We start from the raw sequence: 17,750 nt of genomic DNA, 5'->3' as shown, positions 1-17,750 counted from the left end.
TGGGATTTTCTTTTTTCATATGCAAGATCTGTATGCCAAAAACATTTCTAAAAGTAAAAACCTAAATAAATGAAGAGAGATGTCATGTTTGAGGAGCCCTGGTGACACAGCGGTTAAGCACGCAGCTGCTAACCAAAAGGTCGGTGGTTCGAACCCACCAGCCACTCTGCCGGAGAAAGATGTGGCAGTCTGCTTCCATAAAGATTCCAGCCTTGGAACCCTGTGGGGCAGTTCCACTCTGTCTTGTAGGATGGCTGTGAGTCCGGATTGACTGACAGGCAACCCATGTGCTTGGGTTGGAAGACTCAATATTACAACGTCCATTCTTCCCAAACTGATGTATAAATCTCCATGGTCTCAGTCAGAGTCCTTCCCTTTTTTTGTAGAAACTGAAAAGCTCATCCTAAAATTTGTGTGAAAATGCAAACAACCCCTCGGTGTTCTTTTTAGTCATCATGCTGCAGGTGATCTCGGGAAATAGGTGCCACCTCCTTCCTTGTCTTGCTAAGGGGGGTTATTGCTTTAAAAGGGAACTTAAATTTTGTCCGGCAGTCAAAGGCTACAGCATTATGGGTAAACAAGATGATGAACGATAACAAATGCCAAATGTCTAGACAAGAAGTCCTGTCGTAGTTGGCAGGACTGGATTGGCTGAGGCGACTATGAGCTAGGTACATCTAAAATAGCTGTGTGAAGACGGAGGTGCCGGCAGCACGGAAAGGCCTTGTCTTTTGAGAAGTCCGGGCTCCTGGGCAGCCCAGCGGCACAGTTGGCACCTCCGGGTCCTCTTGGGTCCTGCCCTCAGCCCTGGGGTGGACAGGGCAGGGTTTGGGCAAGCAGGAGCCCTTGGTGAGCCTTCTTTTCATTTGCTGTCTCCTAGGAATATGCCCAAGCAAGGTTTGATGCCTATTTTGACCAGAAGAGGAAGCTCGGGGTGTGACCGTGGGACGGCCTGACACCCTCACCACTGGACCACGCAGAGGCAGCCGGCAGGGCTCCTCTGTGCCGACTGCTGTACCTGCAGCGAGAAGGCTGGGATGTCTCGCTCGCTCCAGAGCCCAGATGTGTATGATACTAAAGACTGTATTAAAATGGAGTAACATTTATTTCATATCTTGTTTACAATTTCACTAGGACTCAGAGACGAGATTGGGAAGCAGAAATCTAGTGTAATAGTGCAATAGCGCAGCGCCTCACAACCTTTTAACCCAGAGAAGGCGTTTTATACTGGGGGCTGAAAGCTTTCTGTCGGATGCGGCAAAAGCGAGAGTACGCAGTGTTACTGCGGGGACTGTGGGGTTTTTGTATTTTTTTTTTATGTTGATTTTTCTGAATCTGAATTGATGTGCTGGTGAACACTGTGACCAGGCTCTTTGTAGTGACGATGTGTTGTAAACACTACTCACTTCGAGGGACCGTGCGTCAGCGCAGATATACTGTGAAGTCCCTCCGAGGCCTTATCCCGGGACGACGTCCGGCCCCGGGTGTCCTCTGCTGGGTCCCCAGGAAGCTGCTGGTTCACCCTTTTGGTCCAAACAGCTGATGCGCAAGAAAGCCAGTTGCACATGAGCTGTTGAGAGCTGTGCCTGCAGGTGGATGAATGTAGTCCTCTGTGCTGTTGTACATACCGTTACGCAGGTGAATTTACCTAACTGGATAGAATCTTTGCCGTGCCCTCCTCTAACGGACCTGCTTTATTAACTCCAGCCGTGGGGCCGGCAGCCGTGCCGCAGCCACAGAAGCCAGGCCTGGACCGGCTGTGTGGGGCCTTGCAGCCTGCCTCCGTCTCCCCTCACGTCCCCGACCTGGTGTGGAGCCGGCCACTTGGTCCAGCTCTTGTGGCCTTTCTTGCTTCCTCTCCGCTCAGCCTGGGGCTCAGCGCTAGAGGACGCGGGAGGGCTCACCCCAGGGCCCCCAGTGAGGAGGCCATGGTCAGCTGGGGGCACCCTGGGCCTGGCCCTCCGGGGTGGTGTGCGGAGACATAGGTAGGGATGGGTGAAGTTGGATGTGTAAAATGCCCCTTTGGGATAAACCCTTTAGATTTTTTTTCACTCTGAACTTTTATTTGAATTGTTTTTTTGCGCATACGTTTCTGCTACACAGAGATTGTACTATACAAAAGAATAAAAATTAAAAGCCCGATGTCACACTGTCACTCTGGGATGTGTTGAGAACCTCAGCCAGGAACAGTTCCTTGTGCTTCCTGTCCCTCCCCTGGCCCCCGGCTCGGAGCCAATCTCCAGGGCCCAGCGCTCCTTCTCCAAGTGGGGGTTCCCTGGCTGCCACACTCGTGGCTGCCATCAGGGCTCCCCAGCTCCCTCCTGGGGCCCCCTGCCCGTCTCTCCCTGGCCACTTTGACTGAGTCCCAAAGTGGTCTACCCGCACGGTGCTGTCTTCCCTGGTGGGATCTCTGGAAGGAGGTAGAAGGGACTGGAGGCAGTGCAGCAGCTTGGGAGGCAAGGGGATGGCCGGGGCAGGAGGGAGACTTCGCCATCCACACATGCTGCGTGTAGACGCATAAAGCTGCCACCAGGTGAATGTGGTTTACCATGCAGACAGTAAAAAAAAAAAAAAAAAAAACCGTACCCCTGCTTACAATGGCCAGTAGCTTCTCACTTAGAGTAAACATCCCAGCCCCTCCCTGGGCCCATGGCCCCGTCATCTCATCTGGCCCTGCCCACCCTCTGACCCTTGGCTGGCCATCTCTGCTGGGCCCTTTCTTCTGAAACCTCCATACCAGGTCTTCACCGACGGGCTCCCTCCCGTCGTTCTAACATCGGCTCAGAAGTCACTGCCTCAGGCCTCTCGGTCACCTCACCTGGAAGAGGTAGTTCCTCAGACATCCCTCGCCCCACACCCCTCCCGAGCTGGCACCAGTTCATTTCCTTCACGATCTTCCGCTTGCTTAGCTCCCACGTTAACACTGGAAGCTCATGTGAGCAGGGCTTAATGGGTCCCGGTCACTGACCAGGCCCTGTGGGTGCCAGCCTCCTGCAGTGAGACTGGATGTGGGCCTCCTCCTCCCTCCCCCCAGGCCCCCTGGGGCCCTGCCAACACTGCTCAAGCCTCTGTCTCCTCCCAGGGCCAATCTTGGCCCAGCCACCAGCCAGGTGACCCTATGTATGCCTGATGACCTCACTCCCCCCGAGCCCACCCCAGTACCTTTGCACATGCTGTCCCCAGGGCACCTGAACTCTAGCCACTGCTGCCAGCTGCCCATGTGGCAAAGCCGGGGTGGGGCCGACCAGTTGCCTCCCTGGGATCATACACCTGCCTCTCCCCAAACACCCCCCACACTCAGCTTTCAGCTTCCACCCCACCCTGAAGCTTTCAGCACACACCCCGTCCCCTCTGCCCAGCTCTCCTCAGGAAGCTGTAAGGCTCGGCTCGGACTCAGTCTAGATCAGATCCCATCCCGCTTCCCTCAGTCCCAGCCTGGGGCCAAGTGTTTACAGTCCATGATTCCTGTCTTAGCCAGGGACTGCTGTCTGCCAGTCTAAAGCACTCCAGGTCAGGCCTCTGCCAGGCGTGTGAAATAGCTGCCGGAACCACTGGAACCCACCAAGCCTCAGGTTCTGAGCAGCAGTCCGGCACCCAGGGGATAGGCTCTTCCCAGCAACTGGCCAGATGAGGGCTGTAGCAACGGGTCAGGTGGCCTGGCTCGCTGTTCCCAGGGCGTGTGGCCTTTGTCCTGGGCCTCTGGCCAGAAGAACAATTTGCAACGCGTTGGCCAAGAAAGTGAGACCTCTGCGAAGCTTTGGCTTTGCCTCCTCCCCATGGTGGGACCCTGGCCAGAGGGACCTGCAGGGGCCCACCCCCATGGCCCAGCCCAGGGGAGCAGGGAGACAAAGGGCCTAGGGTGGCAGGAGGCTGGGGCAGGCGTCTGCTCCTCCGGCCTTGGGTGACTTCTGGTTGCTGGAGACAGCCTCCGCTCTTTTCTGTGAAGGAGTTTGGCCTTTAGTGTGTAACACCACTGCCTGGGTGCAGCTCTGCCTGGCAGGCTCGGACACCCTGAGCCCTTGGGGCCCAGTGCCAGCACCACGGCCTAGGACACTGGCTGGATTGACGACAGGCACCACCCTCCACCCTGAGCACCCCAAGCAGATCGTTACAGCTAGTTTGCCCACCTCCACAGAGTGGGGGCTCACCCGCCTGGGAAGATACATGCTCATCTTGAACTGGAAAGTGCTAGAAACGGCCTTCCCCAGTCCTAGTTCTGCCCACCTGGGCCCCGTGAGTTTGGGGGTTTTAGATGTACCCCTGGGGCCACCCACACCTCTCTGAGCCCAGATCCTCACTCCCACAGCCTCACTTCAGCCTTGGGTGCAAAGCAGGCAGGGGCCACTTTGGGGCCCAGGCCAAGGAATCAGAGAGGCCTGGAAAGGGGCCAGCCCAGAACCCAGGGCTCCCCAGTGCCCAGGGACCAGACAGAACCAGACGGAGTTCCTGAGCCTTGTGTGTCTTTATTCCTTTGCTCCTGTGGGGCGAGGGCAGGAGTGGGGGGCGCGCTGTCTGCGGTGGGGACTATTGGTCCTCCACGGCGAAGGTGAAGGGGCTCAGCTTGTAGCCAGTGCCCGAGTAGAATTTGTTCTGGAACTCCACCCTGGGGGCACGAGAGGGAGTGGGTGGTGAGGGGACACCCTTGCCCGCCCCTACGCTGCCCAGCCCATCGTGGGTGCTCGCTCACCAGTGCAGCCGCAGGGCATGCAGGAAGGCCGAGAGTCCCTCCATCACCAGCAGAATGGCCACAGTCAACGTGGCGAAGGCAGCAAACACGGGCACCAGCACCGCCGCTGCCACGCCAACCTCACGGCCCATGCTCAGGCCCACGTGCATCACCATGGCCCACAGCACTTCTGACAGCTCTGGGGGCGGGGGGCATGGGCACCAAGGGCAAGGGTTGCTGCCAGCCCCTTGCTGCCTGAGCCCTGCCTGCTGTGGGGACCTCCCCCACTCCCCGCTCCCTGCTGGTCACTCACGGGCGTGGGCCAGGCTCAGGGCCCAGAGGCGCAGGTAGGAGGCGGTGTTGGAGATGCAGCCCAGGCAGAACTCAATGGTGTGGATGGCCTGGTGCATGAACACCTCAGAGAAGACAAACTGCAGTGGCAGGCTGCGGTGAGGAGCCAGCGGGGCCTATGGCCGCCCCCACCCACCCCACTCAGGAAGGCACCGCACCCACCTCGGCCTGCTCCTCGTCCCCTGGGGGCCCCGCCTTCTCTTCATCAGACCCCCAGCCATTCACAGACGTGTTGCCGTCCTGCGAGTTCAGAAACCCAGCCTTGTCCTCGTCCTGGGTGAGAAAACAGCGTCAGCAGCTCCCAGTGCCAGGAGGGTGCCACCTGGTGCTAAGCACCTCCCACCCGGTACCAAGCACCTCCCAGCGCAACTTGAGGGGGTGGCCTGGAAGCCAGGGCTCAGGGTGGCACCGCCTGACAGTGGTCCCACCTCCAAACATCATCCCCTGTTCCCTGGGTCCCTACCGGCTGTGGACCGGAAGGCGTTCTTGGCAAGTGGTGACGGCGATGCTGCCAGCGCAGGTACAAGGGTGTACCCAGCAGCAGAATGGGCACCATGGCCAAGGCCAGGACCACCAGTGTGGACTGTACCATTTCCTGCAGAGAGAGGGGCGAGTCAGAGTGGCCCTCATAACCATGGACAAAGCTGGTTTTGTACAGAGGCCGCTCCCAAGCCACATCCCCACCTCCCAAGCCCATCACTAAGTAAGTGGGGCCATTGCTCCCGCGTGCAGAGAGTGACCTCTGGCTTCTAGAACCTTCTGTGTGTCACCCCAGTTTGGAACTGTACACTGTTGCCTCTTTAGCTCCCTGTTTGCACGAAAGCAGCTCGTGGCGTCAGCCTGAATCCCATTTCTCAGATGAGGATACTGAAGCTCGAGTGGCCCCCTGATCACAGGACCAGGAGGGGGTGTGTGCCCACCTGCCCCCGGTAGAGTGGCCGGTTGGTGGGGCTTCGGGAGAACAGGAACATGTTGATGAAGTGGATCAGGATGCTGGGGGCCTCCGCGGCGCCGGCGGCCGAGACGCGCAGCCACTTGTAGACAACCATGAAGACGAGGTAGCCAAAGAGGCCCAGCAGGAAGGTCAGCTGGGGCAGGAACTCCAGCAGCAGCCGGTGGTGCTGGCCAAAGTGCCTGGGCCAGGAGGGCGCAAAGCGGGTCACCAGGGTCTGCCCCGCCCAGCCAGGCCACCCTCGCCCACCACAGCCCCGGCCCTCACACATGGTTGAAGACTCCGAGGACCACCCCGAAGGCCATGTGGATAACCCCCAGGATGACAGACATCTTCATCTTGAAGGAGTTGAGGAAGCTCAGGTGGTTGGTGGCCAGGCTCCAAATCTGGGAGAGGAGGAGCAGGTGTCACTCCTGGACCAGACCCGCCAGACTCAGGGGGCCCCCAGCCTGGGGTGGGGTCACTCATCACCCTGTTTGTGGTTTACAGCCTTCAGCACAATCTGTAAGCACCCACTGAGGGGCAGTGTAAGGGAACCGTTAGAGCAGACGCCCGGGCCAAACCCCAGCTCTGCTGCGTCCCCAACCGGGCAGCCCTGAGCTTCATTTTCCTCATCTGTAAAAAGCTGACGCCACGGGGTCGTTACTAGGATTACATGTAAGTCAATTCACATGCCGGGTCTAGAAGAGGGCCTGGCACAGGGCATGTGTTGCTTCTCTATGCATCTGAGTGTGGGCCCAGAGAGGCAGGGCCGCGTCTGTCCCAGTGCCCTGGGTCTCCAGAGCCTACAACAGGGCCTGGCATACAGCAGGTGCTCAGAAGCACTAAAGACAAGAGGAAAGAATGGGGAAGTGGGTCAGGAGTTCCCAAGTCCTCCTACCCTCCTGGTGCCACCTCCCACGGCCAGGACTCACGGGGTCGATGCCGAAGGGGTAGGGTCTCAGGAAGACACCGGTGACGTTGGGGTCCAGGGTGAGCATCGGGTGCTGGGCCAAGAACGCGTCGCTGCAGCAAAGGTGGGAGGTTCGCACTGAGGTCGGTGGGCAGGGGCTGGGCGGAGCCGGGGAGGCTGCGGGGCGGGGGCTGTAGTGGCGTGGGGCGGAGCCGAGGTACCAAGGGGCGGGGCCTACACGCCGGGGCGGGGCTGTGGGGCGTGGGCGGGGCCGAGGTGCCCGGGGCGGGGCTGTGGGGCTGTGGGGGCGGGGCCGACGTGCCCGGGGCGGGGCTGTGGGGCTGTGGGGGCGGGGCCGAGGTGCCCGGGGCGGGGCTGTGGGGCTGTGGGGGCGGGGCCGACGTGCCCGGGGCGGGGCTGTGGGGCTGTGGGGGCGGGGCCGAGGTGGCGGGGGCGGGACCGAGGTGCCGGGGGCGCGGCCTGGTGCCGAGGGGCGGGCCGTGACCTCACCTCCAGCCCGACTGGTTAGCCATGGCAGCCACGCTCCAGCCCGAGGGGAAGATGGTGGCGGCGCGGCTGAAGCACTCGTTGTAGATGAAGCCGGTGTAGATGGAGAACAGGCCCATGAGCAGGAGCAGGTAGCGTCCCCCGAAGAAGGTCCGCCAGACCTGGGGGTGCGGCGCCGTGAGGGGCTGTCCGGCCCGGCGCCCCACCCTGCGGACCCCCGGCGGCGCTCACCTCGTTCTGCGCGCCCTTCACGGCCGGCTGGTCCTCGGCGAGCACCATGGCTAGCGCGAAGAGGAACAGGAGCAGCCCGTGGCCCACGTCGCCAAACATCACGGCGAAGAGGAAAGGGAAGGTGATGATGGTGTAGGGCGCTGGCGGCAGAGGGGGCCGGTCAGCCAGGACCCCACGGTGCGGGCTGTGCCATGCCCATGGGCGGGCCTGCACGCCACGCCGCAGCGCCCCAAGCCCAGGCCTTTGGGGCCCCAGGAGACGCAAAGGTGGTGTTTGCAAGGCGAGGCCACCAGTCTGCCTGCATTTAATAGCCCACGGCTTACTAGCTGTGGGACCTTGGGCTAGTTACTTAACCTCTCTGAGCCTCCATTTCCCATCTGTAAAAGGAGCCGTGGTGGTGCAGTGGTTAAGGGCTCGGCTGCGAACCAAAAGGTCAGTGGTTTGAACCCACCGGCTGATCTGCGGGAGGAAGATGTGGCAGGCTGCTTTCGTAAAAATTAGCTGTGGATAGCCTAAGGGGCAGTTCTACTTTGTCATATAGGGTTGCTATGAGTTAGAATTGACCCGACAGCAAGGAGTTTGGCTTTGGTTTTTTTTAATGAAGATAATGGCAGGTGGGGGCACCCTCTGGGGACTGCCACCGCCGATTCCGGCCTGTTGCCATGTAGGCACCGTGTTGCCGAACCTTTCAGACTTTTGCAAAAACTCCTATTTGACATGCTGACACCTGCGGAGGACACATTGGTGGCCTGCCCATACCCCTCAGCCTCCTTTTACCCGCTCTGTGCACCCCTCCCCCGCCTTCTCCTGCCTTACTGATAAGGGCTGGATGGGCCACTGGTAGAAGATTCCCTTGGGCCTGGGAAGATCACCCAAGCGGATATGCCAGGAGTGCAACATCAGTCATGTCCCACCCCCAGCACCCCTCTACCCTCCCCACCCCCACCTAGCCAATGGCCAATGGATGCAGGGTCTGAAAGCTCTCAAACGATCAGGCTGAGCCTGAGACTTGATTGGAGACCACCCAGTTCTCAGCTCCTTGCCCCCACCTGCTCCCCTGTGCCCCCCACTCCTGCTTTCTCCTGGGAAGATGCTTATTCAAATTTTGAAAAGGTGTGGCCAAATAAAGCCAGGCCTGCCTGGGCCCTGTGGGCCGCTGCCGGCAACCTCTGATGACCTTCCCCACACTCCCTGAGGTTTATACAGTGAAATCTGTGACAGCTAGAACTTCATAGGACTGCCTTGTTTGACAAGGTGCAGTCTTACCACTTTTCTGTCGCTATTAGTGGAAAATATTTGAGTTTTCCTCCTCTGACAGGTTTCCACCTTATACACGTTCTGGCTTTCACAGGTTTTACTGTACTATTGTTCCCATTTTACAGATGAGGAAACTGAGGCTCGGAAAAGCTAAGAAACTTCTCAATGTGAGTTGGGCTTCAAATGTGGGCCATTCCTATTGCAAAGCCTCTGTTCTCTGTATAACCCCTTGCTGACTTCCTCATAAAAGTAATCAGGGGAAGTGGGCCAGGGATGCACATAACGCCACAAACCGGGCTTTATAGCCCAACAGCCCCCCAAGAACATGACGGGGAGTGTGCCTCTTGTCCCGAGGGCAGGGCAGGCCCAGTGTGGAGACACATGGCCCTGACAGAGGCCGCCATGGTGCTCACCGGGGTTGACCTCCAGGTAGCGGCCCACGCCGTAAGCATCCACGATGCCCTGGAAGCTGGCCGTGAAGCGGTTGGTGCGGATGAGCGTCGGGGGCATGTCCCGGCAGGGGATGCGGTGAACCACGGCACTCACGCCCACCTCACTCTGCGGTGCCAGCGGGCAGGTGGACAGAGACACAGAGACCGATGGTCGGGTCAGTCTCCACAGTCAGGGACCCTCGGGCCTCCCCAGCCCCAGCCAGGCCCAGCTGGCGGTGCAGAGTGCTGTGAGGGCTCACTGGGCAGGCACTGGGGGAGCCTAGGCCTCGGGCTCCTCATCTATGAAATGGGATGATCAGTCCAGAGTCAAGGGGTTTAGGAGAGTCAAAAAAATCTGGTAATTATTGGGAAGTAAACGTGTGATGCAGATCATCCAGGTGGCCAGTAGAGGGAGCCGCACCCTCACAGGTGAGCAAACCACTGAGGACAGGTTTATCACACCCTCTTCACAGGTGAGGAGCTCCGACAGGCCTGAGGGAACCTGGATTTAAACCCCGTTTCTGATTTTTTCAGCAGTCCCACGCAGCCTCCAGGGTGCGACCCGCCGATCCCAGGGGCTCTGAGAAGTCCGAGGTGGCACAGCTTGCTGGGCGGGGCAGTCAGGGCTGACTTCTTGGAGGAGGTGGCACAGAGGACCCCCCTCCTGCCACAGACAAAGGTGTGGGAGGGGGGACCCGAAGGTGTGGGAGAGGGGGTGACAGGTGTCAGGTGGGAGCAGAGGAGGTGGAGGAGGGTGGCGGGAGAGGTGCTCACCGAGCTCTCCTGCAGTGCCTGCTGCAGGGCGGGCAGGTCACTCGTGGGGCACCAGGCCTCGGCGATGAGACACTTGTGGGTGGCGCTCACGCTGCACTGGTTGAGGGCCAGGTATACAGCCTTCATCTTGTGAATCTGGACCTGCCAGGACGGCAGCAGCCGCTGCACCCGGCCCAGCACCTGGCTCAGGAACCGCTCTGTCTCCCCCAGGACCTGGGGGCCAGAGTGGGCCGTCAAGCGGAGCTGGGGGTGGTGGGGCGGGCAGGGGTACTAGACCAGCAGGGGTCCCACCTCCCGCAGCTCCTGGCTCTGCTGCTGCAGCTGCTGCAGGACCCCGTGGCGGGCCTCCTCCTGGTCCTCGAAGGGGAAGACGTGGCAGTGGAAGCTGGTGGGGGACACAGGGTGATATAAGAGAGGCTGCTGGGAGACTCAGACGTGGAGCCCACCAGGCAGTGCCAGGGATGGGCATTCTTGGTGGAGAAAGTGTCCTGTGCAGCTAGGGGACAGGCAGGGGCCTGGGCACAAGGGTGTCCCCAAGAGGCCAGAGCATGCCAGACAGGGCTCTGAAGGCCACCCGCAGGGCAGAGTGCAGCTCACCAGTCGGTGATCTTGCGGACCTTCTGCCCAATCTGCTCGCCCCAGTAGGAGATGAGGAAGGTCATCCAGGTGGCAGGCTCACGCTGTGGAAGCCAGGTTCACTCTACCCTGGAGCTCTGGGTGCCCCACTCAGGGCTGTACGCCCCAGCCTCCCCCCCGCCCACCTATTCACCTCAGCTGGGCCCGCACTGCTCACTCGAGCCCTGCCCCCCAACCTGTTCACCCCATCTGGGCCCCCCAGCCACTCATCCCAGCCCAGGCTCCCCACTTGTTCACCCCAGCCTGAGCCCCCTCACCCCAGCCCAGGACCCCTGATAGCTCACCCGAGTCCAACCCCCCGATCCACTCACCCCAACTGGGACCCCCACCCGTTCACCCAGCCTGGGCCCCCCACCCACTCACCGTCACGGGATCCTCTAGTGGCTGCTCCGTCTCCAGGAAGCTGGCAATGAGGAAGCCACGGCAGGCCCTCCAGAGCAGACGCTCCAGGGCAGCAGCCTTGTGCGGCTCCACGGCTCCCGCCACAAAGCTGCAGAGGACAGGTGGGCTGGACCGGGGCTGCTCCAGCCCACCTCCCAGCCTCATTCCACCCGCACCACCTGCCAGGCCCTGGCCAGAACCATAACCAGCATGTTGGGCCTTCCTCAGGCTAAGGCAGGACCCCCGCCCCCAACCCACAGGCAGGGCCAGAGAGGAGAAACCCCCACAGGGCGAGGGTTCTGGAGCAAGAGACTCAAGCTGAGGGGGGGCAGGGGCAGCCTGAAAGCAGGAAGGCGGGGATGGAGGAGGAACACTAGACAGGAATTCAGCTCCACCTGGCCTGCCCCACGGGGCCCCATACGCCCCTCACTCACTTGACCCTCAGGTCCTGGTGTGGCCCCCCGGAGGGCTGGAGCAGGGGGGTCCTCTCTGACAGCAGATCCGGGTGGGCGGCTTCCACCTAGGGATGGAGAGGCACCGTGAATCGGGGCCAATAGGGCCTGCCTTCCCGCCCCACTCCTGGGTAGGTGCTGACCGGGGGGCCATGGCCCTGGCCCAGCACGGCGGCATGGAGCTGCAGCTGGTGCAGCTGGGCCCGCAGGGCTTGCTGGTTGCCCCGCACATCACGCAGCTCTTGCGCCAGCCGCTCTGTCTCCTCCTGGATGCGCAGCAGGTCGCGGGGTTGGGGCGCCGGCAGCCTCCCCTCAGGTACAGGCAGCACAAGGCCGGCCCTCCGCACCTCCTCCTGCAGGAACGCTGGGCGCAGAGGGTCAGGGTCAGGGGGCCACTTGGGGCCGGCAGGGGACCCCAAACACTGTCTCCAAACCACCATCAGCCACCAGCCAACTAATGCTCCGAGCCGGAGACCCTAAAAACTCCCAGGCCAAGCTTCCACCCCAGAAGACCCCTCCTCTCCCTCTGGGCTCAGGTGGGGGCTGCTTTCCCTCCCCACCCTCCTGGCCACTGCTGAGCCCCAGCCCCAGCTTCTCAGTGGTCTCAGGTCTCCTAAGCAGGCGGGCCTAGCACTGCAGGGCCTGGGATGAGTGCATATAACATGCCAGATTGTTGAAGCAATAAATCAAGCTACCTGTTGTTGCATATCATTGAGTCAATTCCAACTCATGACAACCCCATGTGACAGAGTAGAACTGCCACACAGGGTTTTCTAGACTGAAACCCTGGTGGCATAGTGGTAAAGTGCAACGGCTGCTAACCAAAGGGTGGGCAGTTCGAATCCGCCAGGCGCTCCTTGGAAACTATGGGACAGTTCTACTCTGTCCTATAGGGTCACTATGAGTCAGAATTGACTCGACAGCACTGGGTTTGGTTTTTTGGTTTTAATCTTTTTGGGAGTAGATCGCTGAGGCTTTTTCCCACTGGTGGTTCAAGCCCCAGACCTTCTGGTGAGTAGCTGAGTGCTTAACCACTGTGCTACCAAACCAAAAACCCGGTTGCCGTCGAGTTGATTCTGACTCATGTCTGCGCTACCAGAGCTCCTTAAATCAAGCTAACAAACATCAAATAAATATGTTCTTTCCTCCTGGCCTGGAGGTGGAAGGGGAGGTGGGGGCTCCATCTCTTGGGGCTGCAGCCTCCTCCTGGGAGGGGCACAGAACAGGGGTCCCTATTGCCTGGGTCCAAGGAGGAACTACTCTCGGGGCACCAACCCAAGATCCTGACCGCCACCCACCCCAGTCCTCTGCAGTGGAGAAAGCTCTGCCCCAGCCTCCCCCCTGCCTAGAAAACTGTTGTGGCTCCCAGTGCCCACAGGACGAAGTCAGGGCCCTCTCCTGGTATTCAAGGCCTTTTTCAGGCCCCCAGGGCTGCCCTGTTCCCAAGAACAGTCCATGACCCCCCCGCCATGTCTTGGTTGTGCACAGCCAGGCCTGGGCCTGCCTTCCACCTGGGTGACCAGGACTCTTCAGACCAAGCACTCTTCAGATAGCACCTCCTCCAGGAAGCCTGCCTGGGATGCGGGCCTGGGGCCAACTCACTGAAGGTCTTCTCCAGCTCCTCGCAGCGCCGGACATCCACCACGAAGCGTCTCTGGAAGGCGCTCACTGACGCATTGAGCTGTGGTTGCCAGAGAGGGGTCAGTGCACCCAGGAGGGGACCAGGGAGGTCCCACCCCAGGGCCTGGCTCTGCTCAGGCCTCAGCCGCCTCTTCCAGAAAGGTGCTGAGCACACCATGAGTGTCCAGATGGCCAGCTGGATGTGCGACCAGACCCACGTGCCTGGGGTTGGAGGGCAGGAACCGAGGGGGCTGGGCTGATCCTAGGCCAGGGCAGGGTGGCCTCAGCCGGGGTAGCACTGGACTTCCTAAGAACAGAGTATCTGTGGCGGGGGCTGCTGGATTCAAGCAGGGCTGGGGGCTGTTATGGGGGTGGTTGTTGTTAGTTGTCTTCAAGTCAGCTCTGACTCATGGCGACCCCACGTGTGCCGAGCAGAGCTGTTCCATAGGGTGTTCAAGGCTGTGACTTTCCAGAAGCAGATTGCCAGGCCTGTCTTCCGAGGAGCCTCTGGGTGGGTTCACACGGCCACACTTTTGGCTCTTAGTTGAGCATTTAACTGTATGTGCCACCCACGGACTCTGCTATGAGGGAAGGTGGCCTTTGGGGTGGGGCCCACCATCTGGGACTAGATTATAGGTTGCTCTCAGCAGTGACACCCCAGGATAGGGCCGCCCCACACCCCAGCCCGGCCCTCACTCACGTCTCTGAACTCCACGAGGCCCAGTTCACCAAGCTGGCTCACACAGTTGTAGGCAGCAGCTGTGGGCAGGAAGAGCTGGGCCAACACCACCTCCTCGCCCCGGAACATGGCACCCATGGTCCTGTGGTTGGGTTGGAGGGGGGGTCAGTCAGGGGCTGGCCAGGTAGCCCACACACCTCAGCTCACATAATCCTGAGATCCTACACCACCCCCATCTGGCTGATGGGGAGACTGAGGCCCAGGAAGGCACAATGTGGGTGCTGAGGCCAAGCAGGCAGTAAGCAGCACAGCTGGGAGTGAGGCCTAGGCCGACTGACCCCGCTGCCCGACCTCAGCCCAGCCTCATCAGCTCACTGTGCCTGGTTCCAGATACCCTGACCAATACCCTCTGTCTGCACTGGCTCTGCTCACACCGGCCTTTGTGCACACTGGGCCTCCTCTCTGGACACCCTCGCCCTGGTCCTACCAATCCTTGAGGCCTATGGTGCAGTGAATTGCTTTACCGTGGCCCTTCTACCCTTGGTCTTGTAACTCCCGCAAAATGATTGGGTGGGACTATGGTGGTGCAGTGGTTAAGAGCCTGGCTGCTAACCAAAAGGTGGGCAGTTCGAATCCATCAGGTGCTCCTCGGAAACCCTATGGGGCAGTTCTACTCTGTCCTATAGGGTCACTATGAGTCAGAATCAGATTGATGGCAAGTGTTTTTTTTTTTTTTTTTTTAATGCAAATAAGGTGCTTTTGGCCCACCAAGGGGACTGGACAGTTCTGCTGATGCAAATAAGGTGCTTGTAGTGGACTGGTCAGGTCTGCCATCCTGATAGGCCAACAGGGAGCAAATCCCAGAGGCTGGAGGGGGACCTCACTACCATTAAGGAGAGCCGGGAGCAAAGCACACCCTTGGGATGCCAGGTCCCCGCACTGAGAACCTCCTAGACCCAGGAGACAGACATAGCTGTAACGGTGAAGATGGCACTCGATGGAAGAGGCACAGGACCGGCAGTCTAGGCTCACCAACCCACAGAGTGAGAGAGCTGTGTGCCTTCGGGGAGAGGCTTGCTGGCAGAATAGGGTGCCTCCGGGCATCTGTACACGGAGCTGAAGAGCTTTGTTACACTCGCTGGAGCAGAGCAGAGGCCAGGCTGAGGGCTGAGGGCTAGCAGAGAGGCCTGCCTGTGGGCATGGCTGAGAAGCTGTCCTGATTGAAGAACTGTATCCTAAGTTGCTCCTGTGACTTCCAAGTTGATCCTGATCCTGAATCATACCATTACTTCCCTAATAAAGCCCATAATCATGAATATGGACTGTGAGTTGTGTGGCCACTGCAATGCATTATCAAACTCAGCAGAGAAGTAGAAGGTGCCCTGGGAGGGACGGCTTTGGTAAAAAGGCTGGAGAGCACAGGTGTCTGGCTTCCACCTCACGGGGATCGGCTTTAGGCTGATGGTGAGGTTCACTCTCCTCTCTCCCTGAATTAGAGGATGTCTGACTCACACCATTTTTATGGTGCCCTGGGCCAGAGGCCCCGTCCAGGCCTCCCTAACTCCCCAGCCCTGGCCAGCCAAGCTGTCCTTGGAGTCCTCACCTCTACCCCAGCAAGGGACTGTGACAACCGGAGATCCTGGAGCTGGCAAGGGGGCTGTCCCTGGGGCGGCTGGGAGCCCTCCTACCCCCTGCAGTGTCTGCGTGCACTAAGTGGGTGGGGATCTCTTCTGGGTCCCCTGGGCCGAGAGGAGGGCAGGGAGAAGCGGGGGTGGGTACCGATGAAGGGGCCCTCCCCAGGGGAAGCCCAGAGGCTGCTGCTGCAGCTGGGTGAGGGCGGGAGCAGCCTTCCAGTTGCTGAAACAGAGAAAGTGAAACTCTGAAAGACCGGGAATGCCTGGTAGGGCCTTGCTCAACTGTCCGCAGGGGAGGGCGGGACAGCCTTCACCCGGCCTTCCTGGTGCCCAGCCTGCTCCAGGGCCGCTGCCTTTGGAGCCCAGGATCAGGTACTCCTGTGTCTGGGATCAGTCTCCTTAGCTCTCAGATTGAAGAGGGGGCAGTAGGGGGTGGTCCCCAGAGGGTGAACATTTGGAGCCAGAGCGTCCGTCCTGTTGCCTGGGCCAGCTGGGGCCTGCCCAGCTGGTCACTTCCTCCCCTGGGCCCAGGTTCCTTAACTCTAAACAGAGAACAGCAGCCCCATCCCCAGCCTGGGTGAGGAGAATGCTGGGATGGCGGCCAGAGACAGGGCCCCGTCCGGAAGGGTGAGCCGGAGGCGCCAGGTCCCACTGCCCGAGGACATGGCTGGGGCCACAGGGCAGCAGGCCAGGGACCTGGGCTCTGAGCTCTGTTCAGGCATGATTGCCTATGAATTTGGGCAAGTCTCTTGCCCTCTCTGGGCCTCTACTTCCTCTTTGGCTGGCCATCCAGAGCCCCCATGTGATCCCTTTACCCTTGCTACCTCAGCTAACCCCTAACAGCAATCCTGAATGGGGGGTGGGGGGCACTGCAACCCCCTTTTATAGATGAGTCAACTGAGACTTGGAGAGGTGAGGCTCGGGGTCACATCATCAGCAGGTGACCGAGCCAGGCAGGAGCCAGGCCCAGGGCTGCAGGTTCGGGAGCCCCAGGCACAGGAAGTGCTCAGGGGAGGGTTGTTCCTGATCTGGGTGGCTTGTGGGGCTGGACTGACAAATGGAGGGTTATGGGGAGCCGGTTTTGGAAGTCCAGGCAGCAGCCGTGGCAACTCCAGCCCAGTATCCTGACACAGGAGCACTGAGTTGGCTCCCCTTGGTCCTGAGCACCGCCCCCCCAAGGGTGGGACAACCTATGGAGGGCATGGGTGTGTGGGGCCAAATCATTCCAAAGACCCCTCCCCTGGCATTTGAGGCATTTGCTGCCTCACCCCCTCTGCTTGCCTTCCCTGCTCCCTCCCAGTCGTGTTTACTGAGGAAATAAAGGTGCCTTGTCCCTGGGTGTGGCAAACGGTTTAAGCTCGAATACTAATTTAAGGTTGGCAGTTCGAACCCACTCAGCAGTACCGTGGAAGAAAGGCCTGGCGATCTGCTTCCATAATTATTATAGCCAAGAAAACCCTATGAGGCAGTTGTACTCGGTAACACATGGGGGCGCCATGAGTCGGAGCTGACTCAACAACGACGGGTGAAGGTGCCTCCAGTCTGGGGCCTGCAGGGTTCAGCTCCAGCCCAATCCTCTCCCAGTCCCCCTCTCCTCCTGGTCCCTCAGGGTGTGGCTCTAAGCCCTCCTCCTCCAGGAGACCACCCCCAATCTCTCCTCCCAGGCCCTGTCCCTGGGTAATGAGCTGGGTTGGAGGCAAGGGTCTGGAGTGTCTCTGGAGTCAGAATGACCCAGCTCGCCTCTGGCTCTGCCACTTCCTAGTTGCATGGGCCTCACTTTCCGCATCTGCAGAATGGGTCCCTCCTTCAGAGGAAAATGCGGCAAGAAAAACTTTCCGCATCTGCAGAATGGGTCCCTCCTTCAGAGGAAAATGCGACAGGGAAAGCGGAGTGCCCCAGGCTGGCAGAGCTGGGCTCAGTATTTCTTCCAGCTGTTAACACCCCATCCTCCCCGTCATCATCACCTCCGTGGCCCCCGCGAGGCCTGGCACTCCGCCGCGGCATCAGACTGAGCGGCACCCTCTGACCCAACTTGGTGGGGGCGCCCGGATCCGCTTTCTGGGGCCGGGAGGGGAGCGGGGGGGCAGGCAGAGCTGGGGGCTCAGCAGATCCGGGCCAGGCACTCACCCCGGGGTCAGCTGCACGCGGCGCCGCTCCGCTCCACGCTGCCCCTCGGCTTCACGCTGTCGCTCCGCCTGGGCCCGGCCGGACGCGGACCTGCGCTCCCGGTGGCGGCGCCTGCAAACTAACTCCTGCCGGGGCGAGCGCAGCCAGACCGGGCAGGGCG

At 60.3% G+C, this 17,750-nt stretch overlaps 2 protein-coding genes across 6 annotated transcripts in view; one reads left to right on the top strand and one right to left on the bottom strand.

Annotated features, from left to right (window-relative positions):
* The window catches only part of CHKA (choline kinase alpha), a 76,429-nt gene extending 74,297 nt beyond the window's left edge, over positions 1–2,132 (top strand). Inside the window, exon 13 of one of the 3 annotated variants that reach the window (XM_049892693.1) lies at positions 881–2,132. In XM_049892693.1, the coding sequence (XP_049748650.1) occupies positions 881–940 (60 nt within the window). In that variant the 3' untranslated portion in view covers positions 941–2,132. The remainder of the gene's footprint in view (positions 1–880) is intronic. The other 2 variants (XM_049892695.1, XM_049892697.1) reach the window with 2 other exon arrangements.
* Positions 2,133–2,438: 306 nt separating this feature from the next.
* Positions 2,439–17,750, bottom strand: TCIRG1 (T cell immune regulator 1, ATPase H+ transporting V0 subunit a3). 3 transcript variants are annotated; one of them, XR_007518290.1, is made up of 22 exons: positions 17,591–17,749; positions 13,851–13,971; positions 13,133–13,211; positions 11,674–11,894; positions 11,513–11,598; positions 11,061–11,187; positions 10,659–10,741; positions 10,353–10,446; positions 10,062–10,274; positions 9,270–9,414; positions 7,600–7,739; positions 7,372–7,529; positions 6,884–6,974; positions 6,237–6,355; positions 5,938–6,151; positions 5,481–5,612; positions 5,180–5,290; positions 4,980–5,097; positions 4,688–4,865; positions 3,563–4,603; positions 2,738–2,818; positions 2,439–2,523 (listed from the first exon to the last, which is right to left on the bottom strand). XR_007518290.1 is itself a non-coding variant. In XM_049892678.1 (20 exons), the coding sequence occupies exons 2-20, from the start codon at positions 13,965–13,967 to the stop codon at positions 4,525–4,527; spliced, it is 2,505 nt and encodes an 834-aa protein (XP_049748635.1). In that variant the 5' UTR covers positions 13,968–13,971; positions 17,591–17,749; the 3' UTR covers positions 3,345–4,524. The 3 variants fall into 3 exon arrangements, 2 of the variants coding, with proteins under 2 accessions (XP_049748635.1, XP_049748636.1); XM_049892678.1 differs by lacking the exons at positions 2,439–2,523; positions 2,738–2,818 and having other exon boundaries at positions 3,345–4,603; XM_049892679.1 differs by lacking the exons at positions 2,439–2,523; positions 2,738–2,818; positions 3,563–4,603; positions 4,688–4,865 and having other exon boundaries at positions 5,008–5,097; positions 6,239–6,355; positions 17,591–17,750.

The sequence above is a fragment of the Elephas maximus genome, chromosome 7 (genome assembly GCF_024166365.1).
Source record: "Elephas maximus indicus isolate mEleMax1 chromosome 7, mEleMax1 primary haplotype, whole genome shotgun sequence".
Classification (NCBI taxonomy): Eukaryota; Metazoa; Chordata; class Mammalia; order Proboscidea; family Elephantidae; genus Elephas; species Elephas maximus.
Note: the sequence above shows the minus strand (reverse complement) of the source record. Positions and strands in the feature narration are given on the sequence as shown.